Raw genomic sequence first — 23064 nt, forward strand, 5'->3', positions numbered from 1 at the left:
AAAGAGAGAGTTTCAAAATTATGAGAATTTAGGAATAAATATTTGGAAGCTTTTAACTAAACAACTACATTTGGTTATATATATAGTATAGATATATATATATAATAAGTGGGAATAAGAGTTGTGAGAGTTATCATATGGGCTCTAAATTGATAATATAATCTAATAAATCAACTAATAATAAAAGAGAGATATCAACAAATATGTAGTATTTTTCTACCATCTTTGTATTATATTCATTAATTTCATATATCATATGAAAGTTTTACTTGTCTCAATCTTTCAATAAAATAAGCACCAAGAAAACAAATTTGATAAGAAATTAGCTCAAAACTTTATTATTAAAAAAATAGAAATTTCAAAGAGAAAATTTAGAGATGGGATTGAAAAAATACTATAACAAATGACAATCTTATAAAAAAAATAAAAAGAAAGAAAAAGAAAAAACACATAGCAATGATCTAATGTAAACTATTTTTAAAAATTAAAAGAAAGAATATCAAATTATTACCTTGGATAAATATAGGGACGGAAAATAATTTTGTGAGATTTTTATATTGCCTTCTCCCATACAGCTTTCATTATTTAATTATTAATACTCTTCTTATTCATAGCCAACCATTCTTTTTTTTATATATATCTTTATCACTTGGTAGATAATAACAAATAATAAAAATTATGAGGAGTAGGTTAAGAGGAGATAAGAAGTTATAGATAAAAGTATTTCACAAGATAAAAAATTCAAAATAAAAAAAAGATAATATGTGATAAAAGGAGAAAAAAAATATAAGTAAACCAAAATAAAGATTTAGATAGATATGTTTTTGATAGATATGGATTAACAAATCATATATTTATCTAAATTTTATTATTTTAATTTTTTTTTTGTAAATCAATTAGTTAATCTTTATCTTTATCTGTAGACCATGGAATTAATTTTTATAAATTATTTATCAATTCTTATATGTTTATTTATCTATAAGTCATGAAATTATTATTTTTTAAATAATTTTAAAAAATTTTATCTTTATCTAAATGTCATGAAATAAATTTCCATAAATTATTTATGATTTTTTTATATGTTTATTTATAATGAAATTAATTAAAGTACAAAATGAAGGGCAAAAAACATGAGTAGTTTTTTTTTAAATCAATTTTTTAACCTTTATTTTTATCAGTAGGCCATGAAATTAATTTTTATAAATTATTTATCAATTTTTATATGCTTATTTATGGGAAGAAATTTTAAATTATCTATAAGTGATGAAATTAAGTATTTAATTTTTATCTTTATCTGTATACCATGAAATTAATTTTCATAAATTATTTATCAGTTTTTATATGTTTATCTATATGGAGGAATTTTGAAATTCAAATCTTTATCCATAAGCCATGGTTCTATATACATATGTATATCCACAACTCCAATGAAAGATATTATTTGATTTTTTAAAATATGTTTTTATATAACACAATTGGGAGAGGAAGTGGGAATACTTGAATAGTGAGAAGAGGGGTAAAGAGATGTGCCACCTATTTATTTTATTTTTCCAAAATTATGAGAATTTAGGATTCAAGTTTTTGAGTCTTTTGACCTAACAACTACATTTGGTTATATATTCTACTAGCGGTAACCCGTGCTATGCACGAAAATCGAGAATGTATAAGTTAAATAATTTATTATACTCATTTTTGTATTATAAAACATAAAATTCTTATAAATTTAAAATATAATAGGGAGTTATAACTAACAAATATTTTGAATATGATAACTATCTAATACCTAAGTTCATACATTCATTTTTTCCATCAATTTGTCATTTGAAACATTGATTATAAATTATCTTAATCCAAGTAGGTCATTTAGCAGCATGAACTATATTTATATCGAACATTATTCTAACTTTAAAAACAAATAATGTAAAAGTGGATACCATTACAAATAATATAAAAATGTAAAAATGAATACTACTACAAATAATGTAAAAATGTTCAAAGGCCCCTTTAAAGAAAACAACAAAAAAAAAAATGCCCCCACTACATATACATATAGGTATACAAAGAGAATAAAATTCATCAAAACCCTAAAATCCTACAATTGCCTAACCAATTATGACGTTGTCGATGGTTGAATGTAACTCGAATCTTAAACGTAGAGTTTGAACAAAACTTTATACCCAATATGCAAACACTAAAAAAACTCGATGGCATGTTAAAATATATAGCTAAAGTGTGAAGCATTTGAAAAATAAGATAGAAATGAATTTGAAAATAATTATTAGATTAGAGATTAAAATAAATTAAAAAAAAAAAGATCATACGAAAAATATAATAAAAATAAAGTTGGAGATAATGATAGGATTGGGGATACAAAAAAAAATTAAAAAGGAAGAAATAAGAAATAAAGAAAAACGAAAATATTGGAGAAGAATAAGATAAATAAAAAATCAATAAAAAAAAGATAAGGAGTCTTCGATAATAAAAAGATTTTAAAAGCTAAAAATTTAAAATAAAAACAATAGTAAGAGAAAAAAAATATTTCTTATTGGAGAAAAATAAGGATGAAAAATTAAAAACATAACTTTGAGAAAGCAACATGTAGGAAATAGAAACTTAACTCTGCTTAAGAATTGAGTATAGAGACTTTAAAAATTTTAGAGAACACATTATATTTGCTTATATATATAGTATAGATATATACATAGGTAAAAAGATAGATATCAAATCTAATTTGAAAAATAAAGATAAAAGTAAAATAAACATCCTACAAAAAAAAGAAGAGAGAAATGTGAGAATTCGGTTGTTGATAATCAAAATTTTTAAAAAATAAAATATTTATGAGAGATTACGTATGAGTAAAAGATAATTTAATTTTGTTTGTTATATCAAAATAAAGGCATATATATTTTATTAAATAGTAGCAAAATAAATTTATTTTTTTAATAAAGTTGTAATAGAATAAAATATATTTAATTATTAAATTGCATGCTTGATGATGATTTTTTCAAAAAAAAAAAAAAAAAAAACCATTGATAGAAAATTTTTAAATTAATGGTAGTCAATTGTTATCATTATAGCCTACAAAAAAAATTTGGATAAAATCATGGATAGCCAATAAAAAATCAACACTTAGCATTAAATTTTGCAAAAATAAAAAAAAAATGAAAAATTCAAAACAAAGTATTGGAATTCCTCTAATCATATAATTAGACATTTTAGTTAATTTTAAAATTTAAATGTTCAATCCAATAAGATTATGCCATGTGAGTTAATTCAAAATTTAGATAATACACTAATAGATTTGAACCATTTTTTTTCATATTATTAAAAAAATTTCAAAAATTTAAATTAGGTATGTTTAGATAGAATTTAAACATTTTAAAATTAAATATTGTTAGATGTACCTATCACTTTAAGCCAAATATATTTTTTATTTTTAAAAATTTTAAAATTGAGAAATTGTGTTTAAGGTTTTGAAGTTGTTTTTTGTGTGTGTATTTAACTGGATGTATATTGGTTGTAGACGATTGAAAGAGCTTGAAGGAGCAAATGTGAGATTAACTCTATGCATAGTTGATCTTCTTGATTTCAAGAGTTTATCTGAAACTATTAACGGGTGTGATGGTGTGATAGATATGAGATAAAATAAAATAAAATAAAATTAAATTCAAGATTTGATGAGTTTCAAATCTGATTAAATTGAAGAACAAACGCAATTCACAATTTTTTATTTTTATTTTTTTTAAAAAAAAGCAAGCCCAAATCATGTAAAATATAATAATGAAGATGATGAAAAGATGTGTAAATAAATTGAAAAATATTAGCAAAAAAATATACACACATAAAAGTAATAGACATTGAAAAAATACATATAAAGTGGGAAATAATATTAGGATCATAAACATGGAGAAAATGAAAAGATGTGTAGAAGAATTGAAAAATATTAGAAAAAATATATATGCACACAAAGTAACAAATACTAAAAAAATACATAGAAAGTAAAAATAATATTGCACTGACCTTGTAATGATTTTCACAGATCATCAAACTTGCAAAATATAACAATCGAGAAGATGAGTTATTTTGAGAAAAGATAGGTAGATGAGAGAATGATTGAATGTAATAATGGAGAAGATGAAAAGATATGTAAATAAACTGAAAAATATTGGCAATATATATATACATACAAAAGTAATAAACACTAAAAAAATGCATATAAAATAAGAAATGATATTAGGAGCATAAAAATAGAGAATATGAAAAGATGTGTAGATGAATTGAAAAATATTAAGAAAGAGAAATATATACACACAAAGTAACAAACACTAAAAAAATACATATAAAATAAGAAATAATATTACACTGACCTTGTAATGATTTTTTTTCAGATCATCAAACTTGCAAAATGTAACAATGGAGAAGATGAGTTATTCTGAGAAATAAAATATGGATAGATGAGAAAATTATTGAATTTGATTGAAATAAATTGAATAGAGGTGTGTATGTGAAAGTCATAGGAGTTCCGGGTTTTTTTTTTTATTTATTAAATTGAGATTGAGAGTGAGATAGATATTATTGTAGGTGATGGATATGGATGAATATTTTATTATTTGGGGATAAATATTATTGTTGGTGATGGATATGGATGAATATTTTAATATTTTATATTTTATATAGGGAGAGAGTGTGTGAAAAGGCTTGAAGAGGGAAAAGAGAGGTAAAAGATAGTGCCACGTAAGATATTATTGTATGTGATGGATATAGATGGATATTTTATTATTTGGGGATAAATATTATTGTTGGTGATGGATATGGATGAATATTTTATATTTTATATAGGGAGAGAGAGTGTGAAAAAGCTTGAAGAGGGAAAAGAGAGGTGAAAGATAGTGCCACGTAATATTTTTTTTCTTTCAAAATTATGAGAATTTAGGATTCAAGTTTTGAAACTTTTCGACTTAACAACTACATTTGGTTATATATATAATATAGATATACATATACATATGTATATCCACAACTCCAATGAAAGATATTATTTGATTTTTTAAAATATGTTTTTATATAACACAATTGGGAGAGGAAGTGGGAATACTTGAATAGTGAGAAGAGGGGTAAAGAGATGTGCCACCTATTTATTTTATTTTTCCAAAATTATGAGAATTTAGGATTCAAGTTTTTGAGTTGTTATACATATGTATATCCACAACTCCAATGAAAGTTATTATTTGATTTTTTAAAATATGTTTTTATATAACACAATTGGGAGAGGAAGTGGGAATACTTGAATAGTGAGAAGAGGGGTAAAGAGATGTGCCACCTATTTATTTTATTTTTCCAAAATTATGAGAATTTAGGATTCAAGTTTTTGAGTCTATATCCACAACTCCAATGAAAGATATTATTTGATTTTTTAAAATATGTTTTTATATAACACAATTGGGAGAGGAAGTGGGAATACTTGAATAGTGAGAAGAGGGGTAAAGAGATGTGCCACCTATTTATTTTATTTTTCCAAAATTATGAGAATTTAGGATTCAAGTTTTTGAGTTGTTATACATATGTATATCCACAACTCCAATGAAAGATATTATTTGATTTTTTAAAATATGTTTTTATATAACACAATTGGGAGAGGAAGTGGGAATACTTGAATAGTGAGAAGAGGGGTAAAGAGATGTGCCACCTATTTATTTTATTTTTCCAAAATTATGAGAATTTAGGATTCAAGTTTTTGAGTCTTTTGACCTAACAACTACATTTGGTTATATATATAGTATAGATAGATAGATAGATAGATAGATAGATACAAGTATACCCCTTTTAAAAGTAATTTAGAAGGATGAAAGAGATACATTTTTATAGTTGAATTGAAAGTGTCAAAATATACTAATTAATAAATAAAGGAGATAAGTGTACATTTACAAATAGTTGATGAGGTCTATAATTAACCCCAAAAACAAAGATATAGTGAATTTGACCCAAAATAAACATTAAAAACCAAGAAAAAAAAAAAATCCCTAAGGTTTGACCTTTGTAAAAAAAATAGATCTTGAATTTTAATTTTATCAAATTAAACTCTATTTTTTAATTTATTTTTAATATAAACTATCAGTTTATTTTCATTAAGTAAAACTGACATAAAAATGCTCAATGTAGTTGTACATAAAATATTTAAAATATAATTTTTTGTTGTGTTTAATAATTAAAATATAATTTTTTTGCTAATTTTTATTCAATAAAAATAGATAAATAATTTAGATTGAAAACAAATAAAAAATTTTGAATTTAAATTGATGAAATCAAAAATTCAAATAGAAACTTTGGATTATTACACTTTTTTTTTTGTTGTTGTTTCTTTGGTAATTACCCAAAAAAATAAAAATAAAAAATAATAATAATAAAGAGTGGAAGTAGTAAAATATGTCATGGAAATAGCTGTTTGTCTTCCCAAAAAACAATAATCCAAGGCCCTGTTTGATTGGGGGATATAAAGATTGGGATTGGATATTATATCCGGTGGGGTCCATATATCCCATGTTTGCAATTTTTTTTTGAAGGGGATATAATATCCGGTGGGATTGTATATCCTCAAAAAGTGGAGGATATACAATACCACACCCCCCCCCATTATATCATATCCCCTTGGTGGGGATATGATGTAAAAAGCCCAATTTACCCTTTTTTCTATCTAACATAATATAATTTAATATATTTTTTTGAATTTAATATAATATAATTATTGAATTTAATTTAATATTATTGAATTTAATATAATATAAATATTATTGAATTTAATATAATATAATATTATATTATTTAATTTAATTTAATTTAATATAATATAATTTAATACAAATTTTGAATTTAATATAATATAATATTATTGAATTTAATTTAATATAATATAATTTAATATAAAATTTTGAATTTAATATAATATAATATTATTTAATTTAATATAATATAATTATTGAATTGAATTTAATATAAATATTATTGAATTTAATTTACTTTAATATAATATTATTTAATTTACTACAAAATTTGAATATAATATAATATAATATAATATTATTTAATTTAATTTAAGTTAATATAATATTATTGAATTGAATTTAATATAATATAATTTAATATAAAATTTTGAATTTAATATAATATAATTATTGAATTTAATTTAATATAAATATTATTGAATTTAATTTAATATAATATAATATTATTTAATTTAATATAATATAATTATTGAATTTAATTTAATATAAATATTATTGAATTTAATTTAATTTAATATAATATTATTTAATTTAATACAAATTTTGAATATAATATAATATAATATAATATAATATTATTTAATTTAATTTAATTTAATATAATATTATTGAATTTAATTTAATATAAATTTTGAATTTAATATAATATAATATTAATTAATTTAATTTAATATAATATAATATTATGAGCGCAATCTTGGAAATTACTTGTTATATTCCACAATATATTTTATAAAACAAACATGCATAACATATATCCAATCTTATATATCAAGTCAACAAACATGACTTGGGGATATACTATCCAATATTTATATCCTATTCATTATATATCCTGACTAAATCCCACATCATATTATATCCTCCATTTTATATCCAACGAAACAAACGGGGCCCAAAGGTTGTAACCCTAGGTGCGTCTTCCTCTGCTTCTTTTTTCTGAGAAATATGGCTTCGGAGTCTCCGAGTTCTGCTCGTAAAGGTCAGTAGTCTCTGTTCAATCCCTAATTTTTTTCTTAAATTGAATTTTAATTTTAGTTGATTAAGCTTCATTAATGGTGTTTTTTTTTTGGGTTCCTCCCTTTTTATTTGATGTAGTTGTTGTTCATCTAAGAGCCACTGGTGATGCCCCAATTCTAAAGCAAGCCAAGTTCAAGGCATGTCTTCTTTGATTTCTTTGTTAATTTTTTTTTTTAATATCATTTTGATTGATTACTTAATTTGTGATTGTTTTAATCTAATTTGAATATTCTCTCATTGAATTGCTGATCTGAAAACTATACTTGAAAACCTAGTTCACATACAAATATGAATTTATGTCCTAACATCAATGATCCAGTATTATGATTCAAAATTAGGCCAAGTGAGAGATTGGGAATTCATTAGGTTGATGGGGTTCTCTCTGTTTTTGTGGAGTTTGCAGTAGGGTTTTTAAATTTTTTTTTTTTTTTTTATAGAATGTTTGAATAAATGTGTATATTGTGCATTGAATATTATTAGAGTTTTTAACTGTGTTTGTATTGTATATAATGTCAGAATGTTATGAATTATGCTTGGGTTCATATTTCTGCCTTCATGTGATAGCTTTCTCCCGAAACATTATTCTTTATATAACTTTGTAGCAATTTGTGGGGATCTTCTTCTTTGTGAGTAAACTGCATTGGACTGACCTAGCCAATAAGAAAGCAAGAGAATTTAGTGGCTCCAACTTACTGTATATAATTGTAGATCATTCACATGGCAATATTAGCTTAATTGCATGTGGTAACCATCTTGTATGCAATACTTATTTTGAGGCATTCTCAAATGCTTCTAGATCATTAGAATTGTGCTGAGATTGGGTGGAGGGTGGATATGATCATCCCATCCATGGTTGGTAGAATCCTATGATTCACAATTCGATTTATGCGATTTGATACAGTTTTCAACAGAAATGATTTGATTCTTGCTGTTGAATCTTATATTGATTGGATTGTACGATTCAATTATGATTGACAATGATTCATTGCAATTCGCTGCGATTAGTTGCGATTCAATTCTGTTTGCATAATGCATGAAACGACATGTTTTTTTCAAAATAAAAAAGTGATCAACTAATTATATTAATTTATATGTAATTTTATATGTACATATATAAATACAATTTAGTTATGCTGAAAATTATTTTATTTAAACGCTATGTGTATATTTTTATAGGTGTATAATATATAATTTATTTTAAACACTATCTTACGATTTTTCGATTCCCTATTTTAGCAAAATGACTCATGATTTGACAACAATGATCCCAATATAACAAAGTCTTAACATTCTTATGAAAGGGAACTTTCGGCCTGAGCATCTTAGCTTTTCTAAATTTTGAGAAGTATATAATGAGATTATCATATCCTATCATGACAGAGTCTTTAACATTCTTCTGAAAGGGAACTTTCGGACAGAGCATGATTAGCACTTCTTAGTCAATGAAATATGTTAATGGAGGAAACTGTATGATATTTTTCCTTCTATTAAAATCTGATTGTATCACCAGAGTGAGTTATAGTTTATAACTGAAAGGTTGTGTAATTAATGAGGATGCTTTGGTTGTTCATGGATTTGCCCTTTTCCTGGTGCTATGTACAAATTATGTGGCTTTAGTCAATTCTTGGAAATCCTTATTTTTTGTATTGTTGTTGATTGCCATTAACCAATGTTGATATGTACGTGTTTGATACTTTTGAGGATTACAGATTGCTGGAACTGATAAGTTTGCTAAAGTGATTGACTTTCTTCGTCGCCAGCTTCACAGGGAGACATTGGTAGATGATTCTCTTTATTTATTTTTTTTCCTTATTTTTGTTGAATCACTGAGGCTTGCAGTAATTAATTCCTTTTTTAAAAATTGTTTTTCTTGCTCTATAGTTTGTGTATGTCAACAGTGCCTTCTCACCCAACCCAGATGAATTGGTGATAGATCTGTATAAGGTAAGTTGTTGCGAGTTAATTCCATTTTTCTTGTGTGTTTGGGCAGGTTTGTTTTATATTACATCAATTATGTTCATGTAAAATTGTCAGATAGTCAAACCTAAACATCTTCTGTTTTTGAGTTTTTGTGATTGCATATGTTTATAAGTAGCAAACAATAACAAAGAGCACCAACAAGATGGCATTTGTAGACGTGTATCATTTTGTTTGTTGTGTCTAGGTATGATTGAAATCTACATTATGGTTTATATGTTGTCACATTTTAGTCTGATTTTCAGGAAGAGGAAAATACATATAATGAGTTTCTCAAAAGCTGCAAAAAAAACTTTGTTCTTAAATAGATATATTCCAATTGCAAGTGGAATTTATGTTTGTTTGTGATAAGTTGACAACCTTTTTTTTCACCTTCTATAAACTGGTATGTGGGCTGTGTTTGTGAAGGCAATTTGATTTTAGAAATTTCACCAATGGGGGAATCTATGAAGCACGGGTACTAGTACTAGTACTGGTACTGGTACGATATGGGTATGTTGATACGGTAAAATCCAAAAAAAGTAGGGCACGGGTACTGCTTGGTACGTTTGTAAAAAAATATTTATCTTTAATTTAGAGTATTGTAAAAATTAATTAAATGGTTTAATTTGTTAAGATTCAACCTATAATTAACATTTAATGCTAAAAGTAGAGGTATAAATCAAAATTAAATGTCAATATATTAAATAACTTACAAACCATAGTTTGATTTTAAAAACATGATAAGCATAAAAGTAAAAATTAAAAAGAAGTCTAGTGAAAGGAGTTTTATCTCTGTAGTAGAAGAAAATATTGTTTCAACTGAGGTACGGTGCATCTTGGGTATATTGTAGGTACGTTTGGGTACGTCAAAAATTAAAAAAAAAAAATTGGGTACGTGTTTCGTGTACCTGGTACGTATGTAGAAGTACCATACAAGGTACCATACGTTGGTAAATATCTGGTACGGGTACGACATATTTTTCGAAATACCCATTCTTTATAGGGGGGAATTGAGTAAATGGTTAGCAAGATTTTTATGGAGATTCTCAAATCTTTCTCGGATAAGAAGACAGCTAAATTTCCAGTTATTTTTATGGGTATATTAATGTAAATTAGAAATATAAGATTGCTTTCCAGCGACTTGCGTGCTGTTTCTCTATAATTCTGAAAGAAAGTGCAAACACTCTGTTTGAATTCTGATACTGATTTTGCTTCTGTTTCTCAGTCATTTAGTTTTGCCACTTTTGTGTTTTCAGAATTTTGGTTTCGATGGTAAGCTGGTGGTTAATTATGCTTGTTCCATGGCATGGGGCTAACTGTCACTGATGGATCTTAAGCTATGACCCACATTATATGGTGAGTACATTTGTAAATACGTCCGAGTCAACTATACATATTTTATCTAGATAGTGATGACTAATGAGCATTATATATATGATTAGGTTTCTCCTCCGTTTCAACTAAAAATATGTCACCAGACTAACTTTTATCACTCATCTCATCTGCTAATATTGTTTGGCAAATAGAAGCATAGCAGACATCAAGTTGAATGAAATTGTCGACAGAAGATATTACTGTACATAATGAATTGAATGAATATAGATTGTTATTATATTCTTTTGGTGGTGATTAATCCAAGAGTTACAAATTTGATTGGTGTAAGCGTTCCTTCCTGTGCTTCTCTTTTATGTTCTACTTCTTACTTCTATTTAACAAGAAAAGAGTGGCAGAGTTTGGCTACATATATATGTTTTGCTTTCTTTTAAGCAATGTTACATAATCCTTTAATATAGGGTAAATTACATTGTCTTTCCCTAAGGTTTGAAAAAAATATATGAAGCCTCACAAGTTAAACAAAATTACACTGATCTCCTTTTTATTAAGGGTAAAAGAGATTGTAGTATAATTTTTTATCTATATTTCTAACAGATCAAGATTAACAGTTCATTATCATGACTCATTCATGACACTGCATTTGATTTGGGTATTTGCAATATCTGATAGTCTGCAACTTGGTCAAAGGGCAATTTGATGAATGAGTCATGATAATTGCCACATTTATAAGTATAGCAACTATAGGAGATATTTTCAGCTACACTTTCATGAGTTGATTTTGATCCAATGAAAATGAAAGTTGAATTTGACAATTGTTTATTTTTTTTTTAAAAACAAATAAATGTTAAAAAAGTTTATGCATTGAGTAATTGTTAAAAAAAAATTATATTTTTGTTATGAAAAAAATTTAGTGGATACTTCTAACTTTTTTTTAAAAAAGAAATGAACATATTACTCTTATTAAGGCTGTGTTTAGTTGATGGAGTTGGATGGGGATTTGAAAATAGAAACGGAAAAGGTAAGTAAAAAGTGTGTGAAATATATTATATTCTATCCATATTTTGCATACTTTTTTTCTTTTTCTTTTCAAATCTCTATCTAAATCTATCAACCAAACACAGCCTAATATTGGGACCCTGACCTAATTTCTGCTAGCTTGGCAATTATAGATTGAAGGAGAAAGACCTTAGCCTTGGCTGCCAATCAGTTTGATTATGATCTACCTTCAAATATAGTCAATAGAAAACAAAAGCCTGGAATGATCGGACTATCTAAGCCTTTTATTTGGGCTTGTAAAATTGATGAAAAGAAGAATCTTAATAATTGTCTAATAACCTGGCTAGAGATGGTTGACTAGACATGGAATTCCCCAAATACTTGTTTGGGATGGAATTAGGGATGGAACTCGGGCAGGTTCAGTCGGGATAAGAGGTTGTCCAAACCTAACCTAAGTTGTGCTGAGACTTGTCCAGGTCCGTCCAAGCCCAAATTATAACCTAAGATTGCCTGTCCAAGTTTGATCCGAGTTAAACCTGAATTGTCCGAATTGTAAATGAATTTTAATTTTTTTTTTGACAGCTACATTATTAAATTATTAAAATTTTGATTTGCATTTTTTTTATTATAGAAAATCATTAATACCATCAAAACAAATAATTTATATAATGTAAAAGAGATGCTGCTATAGTAGTTCTTACAATTTATGAGTGAAAATAAAAAAGTAAGATTTTTTGTTATTTGTATATATAATATATATTCAATATGATTTAATAATCTAAATTACTTTAAGGGGCATGCACCAATAAATCCCAAATTTGTATCTTGTAACCCATTTGGTCCTATGAATTTTCTTATGAACCGTTAGGTCCTATCCCAATGTTAGTGACCATTGAACATCATCGACATCAAACATTATCCATCACTGTGATATAATATCACAACATCATCATTATCAAAACATCATTATTAGACTGAAAGGTCCCATTAACATCAAATATCACAACATCATTATCAAAACAACATCAAACATCATCAAAATAGATCCACATTAGCAAAATAGATCCACATTAGCAAAACAGATCAACATTAACATCATCAAAACAGATCAAACAGCAAACATTAACATTAACATCATCAAAACATATCAACATTAACATCATCAAAACAGATCAAACATCATCAACACAGTGATGTTCTTCACTCAAATCAGATTGAATATCGGATCTGTGATGTTCTTCAATACATTGATGTTCTTGAATGTTGGATCTGTGATGTTCTTCAACATAGTGATGTTCTTGAATGTTCTTGAATATCGGATGTGTGATATTCGATCGAAATCATCAACACAGTGATGTTCTTCCCTCAAATCCCTCAAATCGAAGAAGAACATCAGACCGACTGAATGTGGCGTTGATGACATTGAAACCACCGCCGAGTCCCATGGAGATTGCGATGGCGGCGACCTTGGCGATGCCGGCTGTGAGGATGATGGAAGAGGAAACGTTGGCACTGGAGAGACCGGCAGCGAGAGGCGAAGTGGACGGTGAGGCCGTGAGAGACGCCGATGATGATGTCGCAGACAATCTCGCCTGCCGTGAAGTGTTCTTAATCCAAAGGTTCAAACCTAGATTCAAAACCAGATTCAAACCGTGAAGTGTTCTTGGGTCTTGAAGAGTTCTTTGCCTTCCCTCATCGACCCTGTACCAGATTCAAAACCCATCTTCCTTCTAAAACCTAGATTCGTGTTTGACCACGGTATTTTGAGTTAACATTCGGTTTGTTTTTATTTATAACATTGATCGACATTTAGGGCTTATATATATATATATATATATATGATCGCGTGTATGTACGTGTTCAATCTGTTTGTGTTTTGAATCTGGAAATTGATGATGTTCACATTTTTTTTTTTTATGATGTTTTGTTAATGTTTGATATTGTTGATTGGTGCAGTTAATGTTGCTAATGTAGCTAATGTTTTGATGATGTTAATGATGTTGTTGATGTAGATAGTGGGACTAAATGGTGCATAAGAAAACTTATAGGACTAAATGGTTTAACTTTCTACTATATAGGATTTACTGGTAATTTTTCCTTACTTTAATATCATGTAATGAATAATAATTTATGTGTATTTAATATTTTTATATATCTATATATATAATTCGGGTTTTGGGTTGCTCCGGTTGTTTGACATCTTTATCTAAGTCCGTCCAAATTTAATTCATACTTTTGAATTTTTGTCCAGGTCTGTACCGAATTTGAAAATATCTTGTCCAAGTTTTAAAAAAATTTAAACTAGGTTCGGATTGCTCGGGTTAAGCCTGGCCAAGTTGCACCCTTAGATGGAATGTAGCTACAATCTGTATATGCCACCATAACCAGCCTACCTCACCGCTACCTCACCACATCTTTCACCATCTACATAATCTTCAACCTAAAAAGGGTCATCCTCTGATTTTCTTTTCCGGGAAAATTAGAAAAATCATTCAAAACAAAGCAAAAAACAAAAATACCACTTCATGCAAGTACGTTTTTCTCCTTTTGTGAAACTTGTTATTCAATCACTTGAAAAATATTATTCGATCCATAGAGGCTATAGGTTAAAAACATCACTCCAAGGTCAGGAATCAATTCTCTTTTGTTGTAGTCCTTGACTACGTATGTGTTTCATGTACAAAACAAAATTTACCTGTAAAACAAAACAACTGTGTTCATGAACAGTGTGTGTGTACACAACTGTTTTGGTGTTTAATTAGTTGTTTTTTGTATGATTTTCAATATAGACAAAGTTTGAGCTTAATCGATGTGCATGTGTTTAGTTTTTATGTTCCTAACATCACTATAATTGATATATATGATTGTAGTGAGGTTGTATGTACTTAAAATAGTTTCACCTTATGTACTGAATTGAGATGATTGAAATTCACTTGCATTTTTAATCTCCAAAGTATGAGATATTTTGGTCCATAATATTTAAGTTGCGTCAATTTTTTTTTAAACATCAAAAAAAGGACATTCCATGGAGATATGATAGTGTAAATTATATTTAATCCCCAATGTATAGAAGTGTTTAATTTGGTGTTCAATGTTAAAAAAAAAAAAAAAAAGGGTTTCAATTTAGTCCCCCGATGCAATTTAAACATTGAAAGACAAAATTAAAACACTTATTATACATTGAGAATCAAATTGACATAATTTAAATATTAAATATTATAATGACATGACACTCGTCTATCTATTTATCTATCTATATATTATAAAAGGAAAATAATATTTTTAGTGAGGAGCCTTGTGAGAGTTTCAATATCTCATACTAATTTTCTTGATTTTTTAAATTTTAAACAATTAAGAAAATCTCTTTTGGCTAGCTTTTATTTGATAATCCCATATCGGGAAAAGAAAGAAAAAAAAATGAGTTGTTTTACTCATATAAAAAGAATTTTATACTTCCATCCCATTTAGTGAGGAGCCTTGTGAGAGTTTAAATATCTCATACTAATTTTTTTGATTTTCTTAATTTTAAACAATTAAGAAAATCTCTATTGACTAACTTTTATTTGATAATCCCACACCGGGAAAAGAAAAAAAAGAGTTGTTTTACTCATATAAAGTGAATCTTATACTCCAATTTCATTTAATATTATAGTGTTGTGTATGTTTCAATTCAATATAGTTTAAATTTTAAAAGTTTTAATTAATTAATTATGACCTAGCCGATTAGGCTAAATCATTTTTGATTTGATTGATTTGTTGGTTTAATCGTGATTTTAGTGGTTTTATCAAAATATATTGATTATATTTGTTTGATTCAAAATAAACTAAAGATCGATCTGATTAAAGATTGAAAGACTGAGATTGCTTTATTAAAAATAAATTTTCCGTCCAAATAATTGTTTGATTATAGATGGTATGACTTTAGAAGGTTTTTGGTAAATTTTTGGTTGGTTCCTATGTATATAAAAGAGGGGTTTCCTTTTTGAGTCCTTTATGGGCATGAGGGGTCGTGAATATGTTAAGGCTTGAGAAGAATTGATGAAATTTGGTCTTTGGTATAATATTTGATAAAGGGGAAGGTTTGCCCAAAATTGATTAAATAAGTTATGTGTATAAATAACAAGAGTGGCTTGGAAATTATGGAATTGAAGGAACTTGTGATTAAATGGTGTAGTTAGATTAATGAATTACTCATCTTTGGAAAAATGATAAATTATCTTTTGGTAGATTTATTTATCTGTTTAGAAATACTTGCTTTGGGCTATCGGTGGAGGATAGTCATGATTGTTGTAGAAACTGCATGATGATTAAGTGAATTGAAACTAATCAATTGGATTATGTTATTGAATATGACGGTCGGATTAAAGCATTGAATATGTGATTTAATTGGTTATTGTATATGACAACGTGTTTAAATACATTATATATGTATCTTTGTTTGGGAGGAGATAGGGGATATACTCCATTATTTGGGAGGAGATAGAGGATGGACTCCATTGATAATTAAGTTGGTCGGAGTGTCCAGGGTGAAAGTCCCGAAATCTTATATATATTTGGGTGTCGGTTCCCTCAGACGTAGTTCCGTAAAATAACAAAGAAATGGAAGTGTGTGAATAAATGTTTATGATTGAAGTATTAATAAGTGACTTGTAGTCTCATTTGGAATTGTTTACATGATGATGAATTATGTTCATGAATTGGTTTGGGTAAATAAGTGTAAGTGAATGGAAGTGTGATGTCAATGTTAATTGATTATGGAAAAGGTGTAAATTGGTTTTTAAGTGTTAAGCATTTATCGGATGCTAATGTTTTAGTTAATTCTCATATACTGTTTAGTGTATCTCTACTGGGCTTTGGCTCACCCTACTTGGGACACCATTTTTCAGGTACTGGAGACATGCCATCTCCAAGGACATAGCATGGAAGGTTTTGTTACACCCTCAAAATAAACCCATAATATCATACATTCACGATAAGGAAAAGAGATTTCATATCATAATCATCAGAGTATTCTTACAAAAGGTATTACATGTTGACAACAAAAGTCAATGCCATGTAGGCTTACAACTTTCCAAGTCAACACTTGGTTACAAAAAGGAGAGTACTAACTCTACACAACATAAGCCCTTGGCTTGATATACATGTAATACAACAAAAATAACAAAAAAGGTCTAACAGCCTCAAGCCTTCCAAGCTACGTCCTTGAAGGTGGCATAACACTTATACCTAAAAATGATGTCCCATATAGGGTGAGCCAACGCCCAGTAGAGATATGCTAAACATAATATGAGCGATAACTAAAATATTAGCATTTGATAAATGTTTAACCCACATAAATCAATTCATAACCCAATTCAATTACATGACAAATATGTCCATGTTTCATTTCTCTTTCCTTTACTTAACCGATTTTCAATTCATAAATATGGCTCTAAACTTGGTCAAACTGTTCCCATGACAACACAACTCATATCAACAATATTTCTGTTACTAACAATTTAAATGAGATAACAACTCATATCAACAATACTTCCATACTTCACAATAGATACACATATTTGTTGTATCAATAACGCATTCAAACACTTCCATACTTCATAATAGATACACATATTTGCTGTATTAATACTTCAATAGATACACATATTTGTTGTATCAATGGAGTATATCCCCTATCTCCTCCCAAACAATATCTGGTTTAGGAGTCCATCCCTTATCTTCCTCTAAACCGTGGAGTACATCCCCTATCTCCTCCCACATAACACAATGTATATTAACACATATCATATACACGATCAATCAATACATAAATTTGATGTATTATTCCATTCATCATATTCAATGACATTCAACCGATTAGTTTTAATTCGCTTAATCGTTATGCAATGTCTACAACAATCAAGACTATCCTCCACCGATAGCCCAAATCAATTATTTCTAAACAGATAATAATTATATCAACAGATAATTTATCAACATTTCAAAGGTGAGTGATTAATGAATTCAACTCCACCATTCTCCCTCATAATGAGCCAATTTTATTATTTCCACTCAATCTCATATTTTCATAATAAATGTCATTAATTACACTAATGACCCAAATATACCCAAACATGGCATTTTCTCCATTTTCTCAACATTGACCCAAAGGTCCAAATATTATCAACATCAGTAACCCCCTTTTCAGACCCAAAACACATATGTTTGAATCAAAAGAATGAAACCCCTCTTTTCAATATAACGCATCTCAAACCCTAACTTCCCAAATCAAACCATTTATACAAAAAGCTCAACATATATGTTAAAGCTCATAAAAAGGAGTAGTTATCCCTAACTCAAAGTCGGAGCTCAAAGGAAGAAGATGAAGAAACTCGAAATGCTCCAAACCCCACTATTTTCAGATCAAAATGTAGCCCTCAACAAGCTCCACACTTTTTACAAAGGTCCAAGGGTAGAAGATTACTCCTACTAGATCAAACCCTAGAAGGAAGTTGAAGTTTTAGAGTGAGGTGCTCTCCAATGGAGGTTTTGAAAAGTAAGAGAGAGAAAGAAAGTGTGAAAAGTGATTTAAAATCACCCAGCTGCCATCTGATATATGATTAGTTCGCTCGAGCGGAGAATAGGACGCTCGAACGTCAAGCACAAAAACTGGACACGCTCGAGCTTAAGAATACCCGCTTGAGTGTCAAGACACAACTACAAAATACACCCGCTCGAGCGCAAAGGGAAACCCGCACGAGCGTAGGTTACCCTCTTCCAGTATTTTTACAGACATTGAACACCCGCTCGAGCGCAAAAGGTCCGCTCGATCACGACCCGCTCAACCGTAAGGAACTTCGCTCAAGCGTGAAAAACAAACCTACAGTACTTTTGCAGAGGCACAAAATGCTGAAAGTGTGCAAACTCCGCTCGAGCGCGAAGGGATCTGCTCGAGCGGACCACCAAAAAATTGGGCAATAAGAAATGGAACCAAGGCTCAACCAACATGTTCGAAACATGCCCAACACATCCTAAAACCAAAATATATGGAATTAAAGGATGACAACAAGACATATATAACAACCAATTCCACGGAACCTAAGCCTGGATACAACAATCAAAGGAAGAAGAACCAGGATCGCTATAGGTTTAGGGGTTGAAGACTCCATTTTGTATATTTTTGTTTGGTGTTAAATGTAAAATATCAAGCCAAGGGTTTTATGTGTAAAGAGTTAGAACTTTTTTGTTGTTGTAACCAAGTGTTAACTTGGAAAGTTATAAGCCCTTTGGGCACTTATTTTGTTGGATAGAAATTAGAGTTACATGTTATAGTTTCAAGATTGATGTTTATGAAAATGTAGTGCATGCAATATCCTTTGTAAAGAAAACTCTGACGAATAGAAATATAGTATTTCTCCTATGAATATGGATTTTATGAATGATTAATCTATCTTATATTTTGAGGGTGTTACAAGAATGGTGTAGTATGCTTACTTAAAAGAGACAAACTTCGGGAGAGAAAATAAATATGTGACAATTGTAAACGCCTGCAAAGTGGAGAGAACTACAACTCATTTGATCTTTTGGGTGTCTTATTTTTATTTGATTTGAGTTTGAACATATAGACATAAAAGCAAGGCTGTCCATGTAAAGAAAAGAAAAGAAATCTTTGTGCATTAAACATATAGTGTTGAGGGAATAATAAGATATACTAATTTTACCTTTCTCGAGCTTTTGATATTATTCTTGCCTCTAACCCAAATTATTACCATCAAGCGAGACTAAGCTCTCAACATAGGTATCCACTGGAAAACAGTTGCACATGTTAGGTATTCCAGGATTCCTGGGCCGAGGTGGGTGATGCAACTTTGTTGGACCCGGAGTTGGTGACGGAAACGACGGAGAAGGTTGAGCTTATCCGTAGGAGGCTTGTTACAGCCCAGAGTCGTCAAAAATGTTATGCCGACCGTAGGAGGAGGCCTTTGGCATTTGAGGTGGGTGATCACGTGTTTCTGAAAATATTTGATGAGGTTTGGGAAGAGTGGGAAGTTGTCCCCTCGGTTTATTGGCCCTTTCGAGATCCTTGAAAGGATTGGCGAGGTTGCCTACCGTTTAGCTTTGCCGCCGCAGTTGTCCGGAGTGCATGACGTATTTCATGTTAGTATGCTTCGGAAGTATGAGCCGGATCCATCACATGTATTGGATTGGACCGATTTAGAGGTTGACGAGGATGCCTCGTATGAGGAGAGACCGGTACGGGTCTTGGATAGGCGGGATCAAGTCTTGCGAGCCAAGACCATCCCATTGGTGAAAGTTTTGTGGAAACATCACGGAGTGGAGGAAGCCACTTGGGAACGTGAATTGGAAGTCCGTGAGAAATATCCGGACTTGTTTATTAATGTTTAAAACATGTATTGAGCATATGTTGTATAATATGTTGTATTGATAAACCTTAAGAGTATTAAATATGTCTTAAGTTGTAAAACATTGTATATGTTTTGATTTATGGAAGAATTACGGAACTTGCCTCGAAATGGAAGTTTATTTTAATACTGTGTATGTTAAATATATTGTAAGAATGCAAGTATATCATTAACGTTGCATATGTTGAATATATTATAAAAATAGAATTATATCATGAACATTGACCATGATATGGAATTAGGAACCTTGTATATTGGAAATTGTTAGACTTGAAAGGAATACATGTTGGTATTACATGTTGAAAGCTATATTGTGAAATGCCTCTTAAATAGAGATGGAATGACCGGTAATGGATCAAGTTGCTGAATTTTTGAATTATAACGTCGTTGAGAATTGAAGAAAACTTGTTTTTGAAAACTTGTGCTTAATTTCGAGGACGAAATTCTTTAAGGGGGGGAGCTTATAGCGATCTCGGGTTTTTCCCTTTATGTACAGTATTCTGGACTTAGGTTCTGTGGTTGAGTATTGTGGCATTTGTTTCTTTTCCATCCTTTAATTCCTTATGTATGAGTTATAGGATGTTTTGGGCAGGTTTGTAATAGGTTGGTTGTGATTGGGAACAAATGGTTGCGCCCAAATTTTGGTGTCTTTGCTCGAGCGAGTTCTTTGTTTTAGATCCTTCGCTCGAGCCAGGGTTCCTTCGCTTGAGCGAGAGTTGGGTGTTGTGTCTGGTGGCTCGAGCGAGAAGTCTTCCGCTCGAGCCGGCGACTGCGTCTGGTTCTCGACCTGAGAGTTGCATTTCTTGGCTCGAGCGAGCTTTCCTTTGCTCGAGCTAGCGAGGTCTATGTTTTGGGTTTCTTCGCTCGAGCGAGCATTCTGTTGCTCAAGCATGCTTCTGGGTTGCAGACCTGAAGCTTCGAATTGTTGGCTCGAGCGAGGTTTCCTACGCTCGAGCGAGCCTGTGTTATATAAGTAGACAGCAGCGGGTAAACACTTCACTTTTTCATCTCTTTTGATTTCCAAACCCTAGATCCGAGCTCTCTCTCTCTCTACACACTTTCTCTCTAGGGTTTTATCTATTTTTAGTGAGTTCCTAGCCTAGTCTCTATGTAAGAAAGATAGAGGGTGACTAAGGTTTCCTTTTAATCTGAAAAGTTGTGGATTTGGAGCACTTTGGGTTTTGGTCATCTTCTCCATTTGAGCTTTTCATCTTGAGGTAGGGATACCCTACTCCATCTTATGAGCTTTGTCTTAAATTTTAGTCATTTTGATTAATTGGTGTTGTTGGGTAATTTTTAGAAAAGTTAGGGTTATGTTGTAATTTATAAAAAGGGGGTTTTCAAAATGATAAATCCTATGTGTATGTGAGACCTTGAAAAATGGTACTATTGTTGTTAAATTGGTGAAATCGATCCTTAGGGTTGATATTGAAAAGGGGAGAAAAATGCCCTAATTATGTTATGATAAATTAATTTGTATAATTAATTTGAGGAAAATGTGAGATTATGAAATTAAGTTGAGAATAGTGAAATTGGGAAATTATGGGATTAAATGGTGTAGTTGGATAAGTTAATCACTCACCTATGGAGAATGTTGATATTATATCGGTTTGATGCATTTATTTCCTGTTTAGAAATAACTGCTTTGGACTATCGGTGGAGGATAGTCTTGATTGTTGTAGACACTGTATGTTGATTAGGGAAAACTGAAACTAATCAAACGAATTATGTCATTGAATATGACGGTTGGGGTAATACATCAAATATGTGCATTGATTGATTATTGTATATGATAAATGTTTATATACATTGTATTATGTAGGAGGAGATAGGGGATGTACTCCACGGTTTGGGAGGAGATAGGGGATGGACTCCTAAACCGGATATTGTTTGGGAGGAGATAGGGAATGGACTCCATTAATACAGCAAACACGTGTATTAAATTGAAGTATTGATACAGCAAATATGTGTATCATTTATAAAGTATGGAAGTGTCTTAATTTGTTAATGATGCATCAAATATGTGTATCTATCGTGAAATATGGAAGTGTTGGTATATGAGTTATAGTCTCATTGAATTGTTTGGCCAGGTTCTGAGCCATGTATATGAAATGATTTGGATAAGTAAAGGAAAACGGAACGCAACATGGACATAATTGTCATGGAACTGTATTGTGATATTACTGAGTTATAAGTGTTAACCATCTATCAAATGCTATTGTTTTAGTCATTGCTTATATTTGGTTTAGTATATCTCTACTGGGTTATGGCTCACCCTATATAGGACATCATTTTCAGGTTCAGGTGATATGCTACCTCCAAGGACATAGCTTGGAAGGTTTTGGAGTTGAAGACTCTTTTTGGCTATTTTGTTATTTGGATATTACATGTAAATTCAAGCCAAAGACTTAAAGTGTATTTGAGTTAGTACTCTTTTTTATGACCAAGTGTTGGCTTGGAAAGTTGTAAGCCCATAGGGCATTTACTTTTGTTGTCAACATATAATATTCTTGTACTTAACTACTCTGATGAATGAAAAGGTGTTATTCTCTTATATCAGTGCATGTCAAAAT

General features: G+C 29.6%; 1 protein-coding gene across 2 annotated transcripts; it reads left to right on the forward strand.

Moving 5' to 3' along the window:
• Positions 1-7679: 7679 nt before the first annotated feature.
• Positions 7680-23045, forward strand: LOC114265366 (ubiquitin-like protein ATG12). Of its 2 annotated transcripts, none has more exons than XM_082874166.1 (6): positions 7680-7761; positions 7878-7936; positions 9509-9577; positions 9681-9743; positions 11015-11114; positions 22790-23045. In XM_082874166.1, the coding sequence occupies exons 1-5, from the start codon at positions 7728-7730 to the stop codon at positions 11072-11074; spliced, it is 285 nt and encodes a 94-aa protein (XP_082730292.1). In that variant the 5' UTR covers positions 7680-7727; the 3' UTR covers positions 11075-11114; positions 22790-23045. The 2 variants fall into 2 exon arrangements, with proteins under 2 accessions (XP_082730292.1, XP_028061946.1); XM_028206145.2 differs by lacking the exon at positions 22790-23045 and adding an exon at positions 11201-11420.
• The last annotated feature ends 19 nt before the right edge of the window (positions 23046-23064 follow it).

This window comes from Camellia sinensis, chromosome 6 (assembly GCF_055761805.1).
Source record: "Camellia sinensis isolate YWXY chromosome 6, ASM5576180v1, whole genome shotgun sequence".
Taxonomy (NCBI): domain Eukaryota; kingdom Viridiplantae; phylum Streptophyta; class Magnoliopsida; order Ericales; family Theaceae; genus Camellia; species Camellia sinensis.

What these genes read in the sequence shown, in the direction of transcription:
- LOC114265366 (XM_082874166.1), top strand. Translation starts at nt 7,728, where the DNA reads ATGGCTTCGGAGTCTCCGAGTTCTGCTCGTAAAG. An exon ending in TAAAGCAAGCCAAGTTCAAG is followed by an intron (nt 7,937 to 9,508) that starts GCATGTCTTCTT and finishes TGAGGATTACAG; the next exon opens with ATTGCTGGAACTGATAAGTT. An exon ending in TGGTGATAGATCTGTATAAG is followed by an intron (nt 9,744 to 11,014) that starts GTAAGTTGTTGC and finishes TTGTGTTTTCAG; the next exon opens with AATTTTGGTTTCGATGGTAA.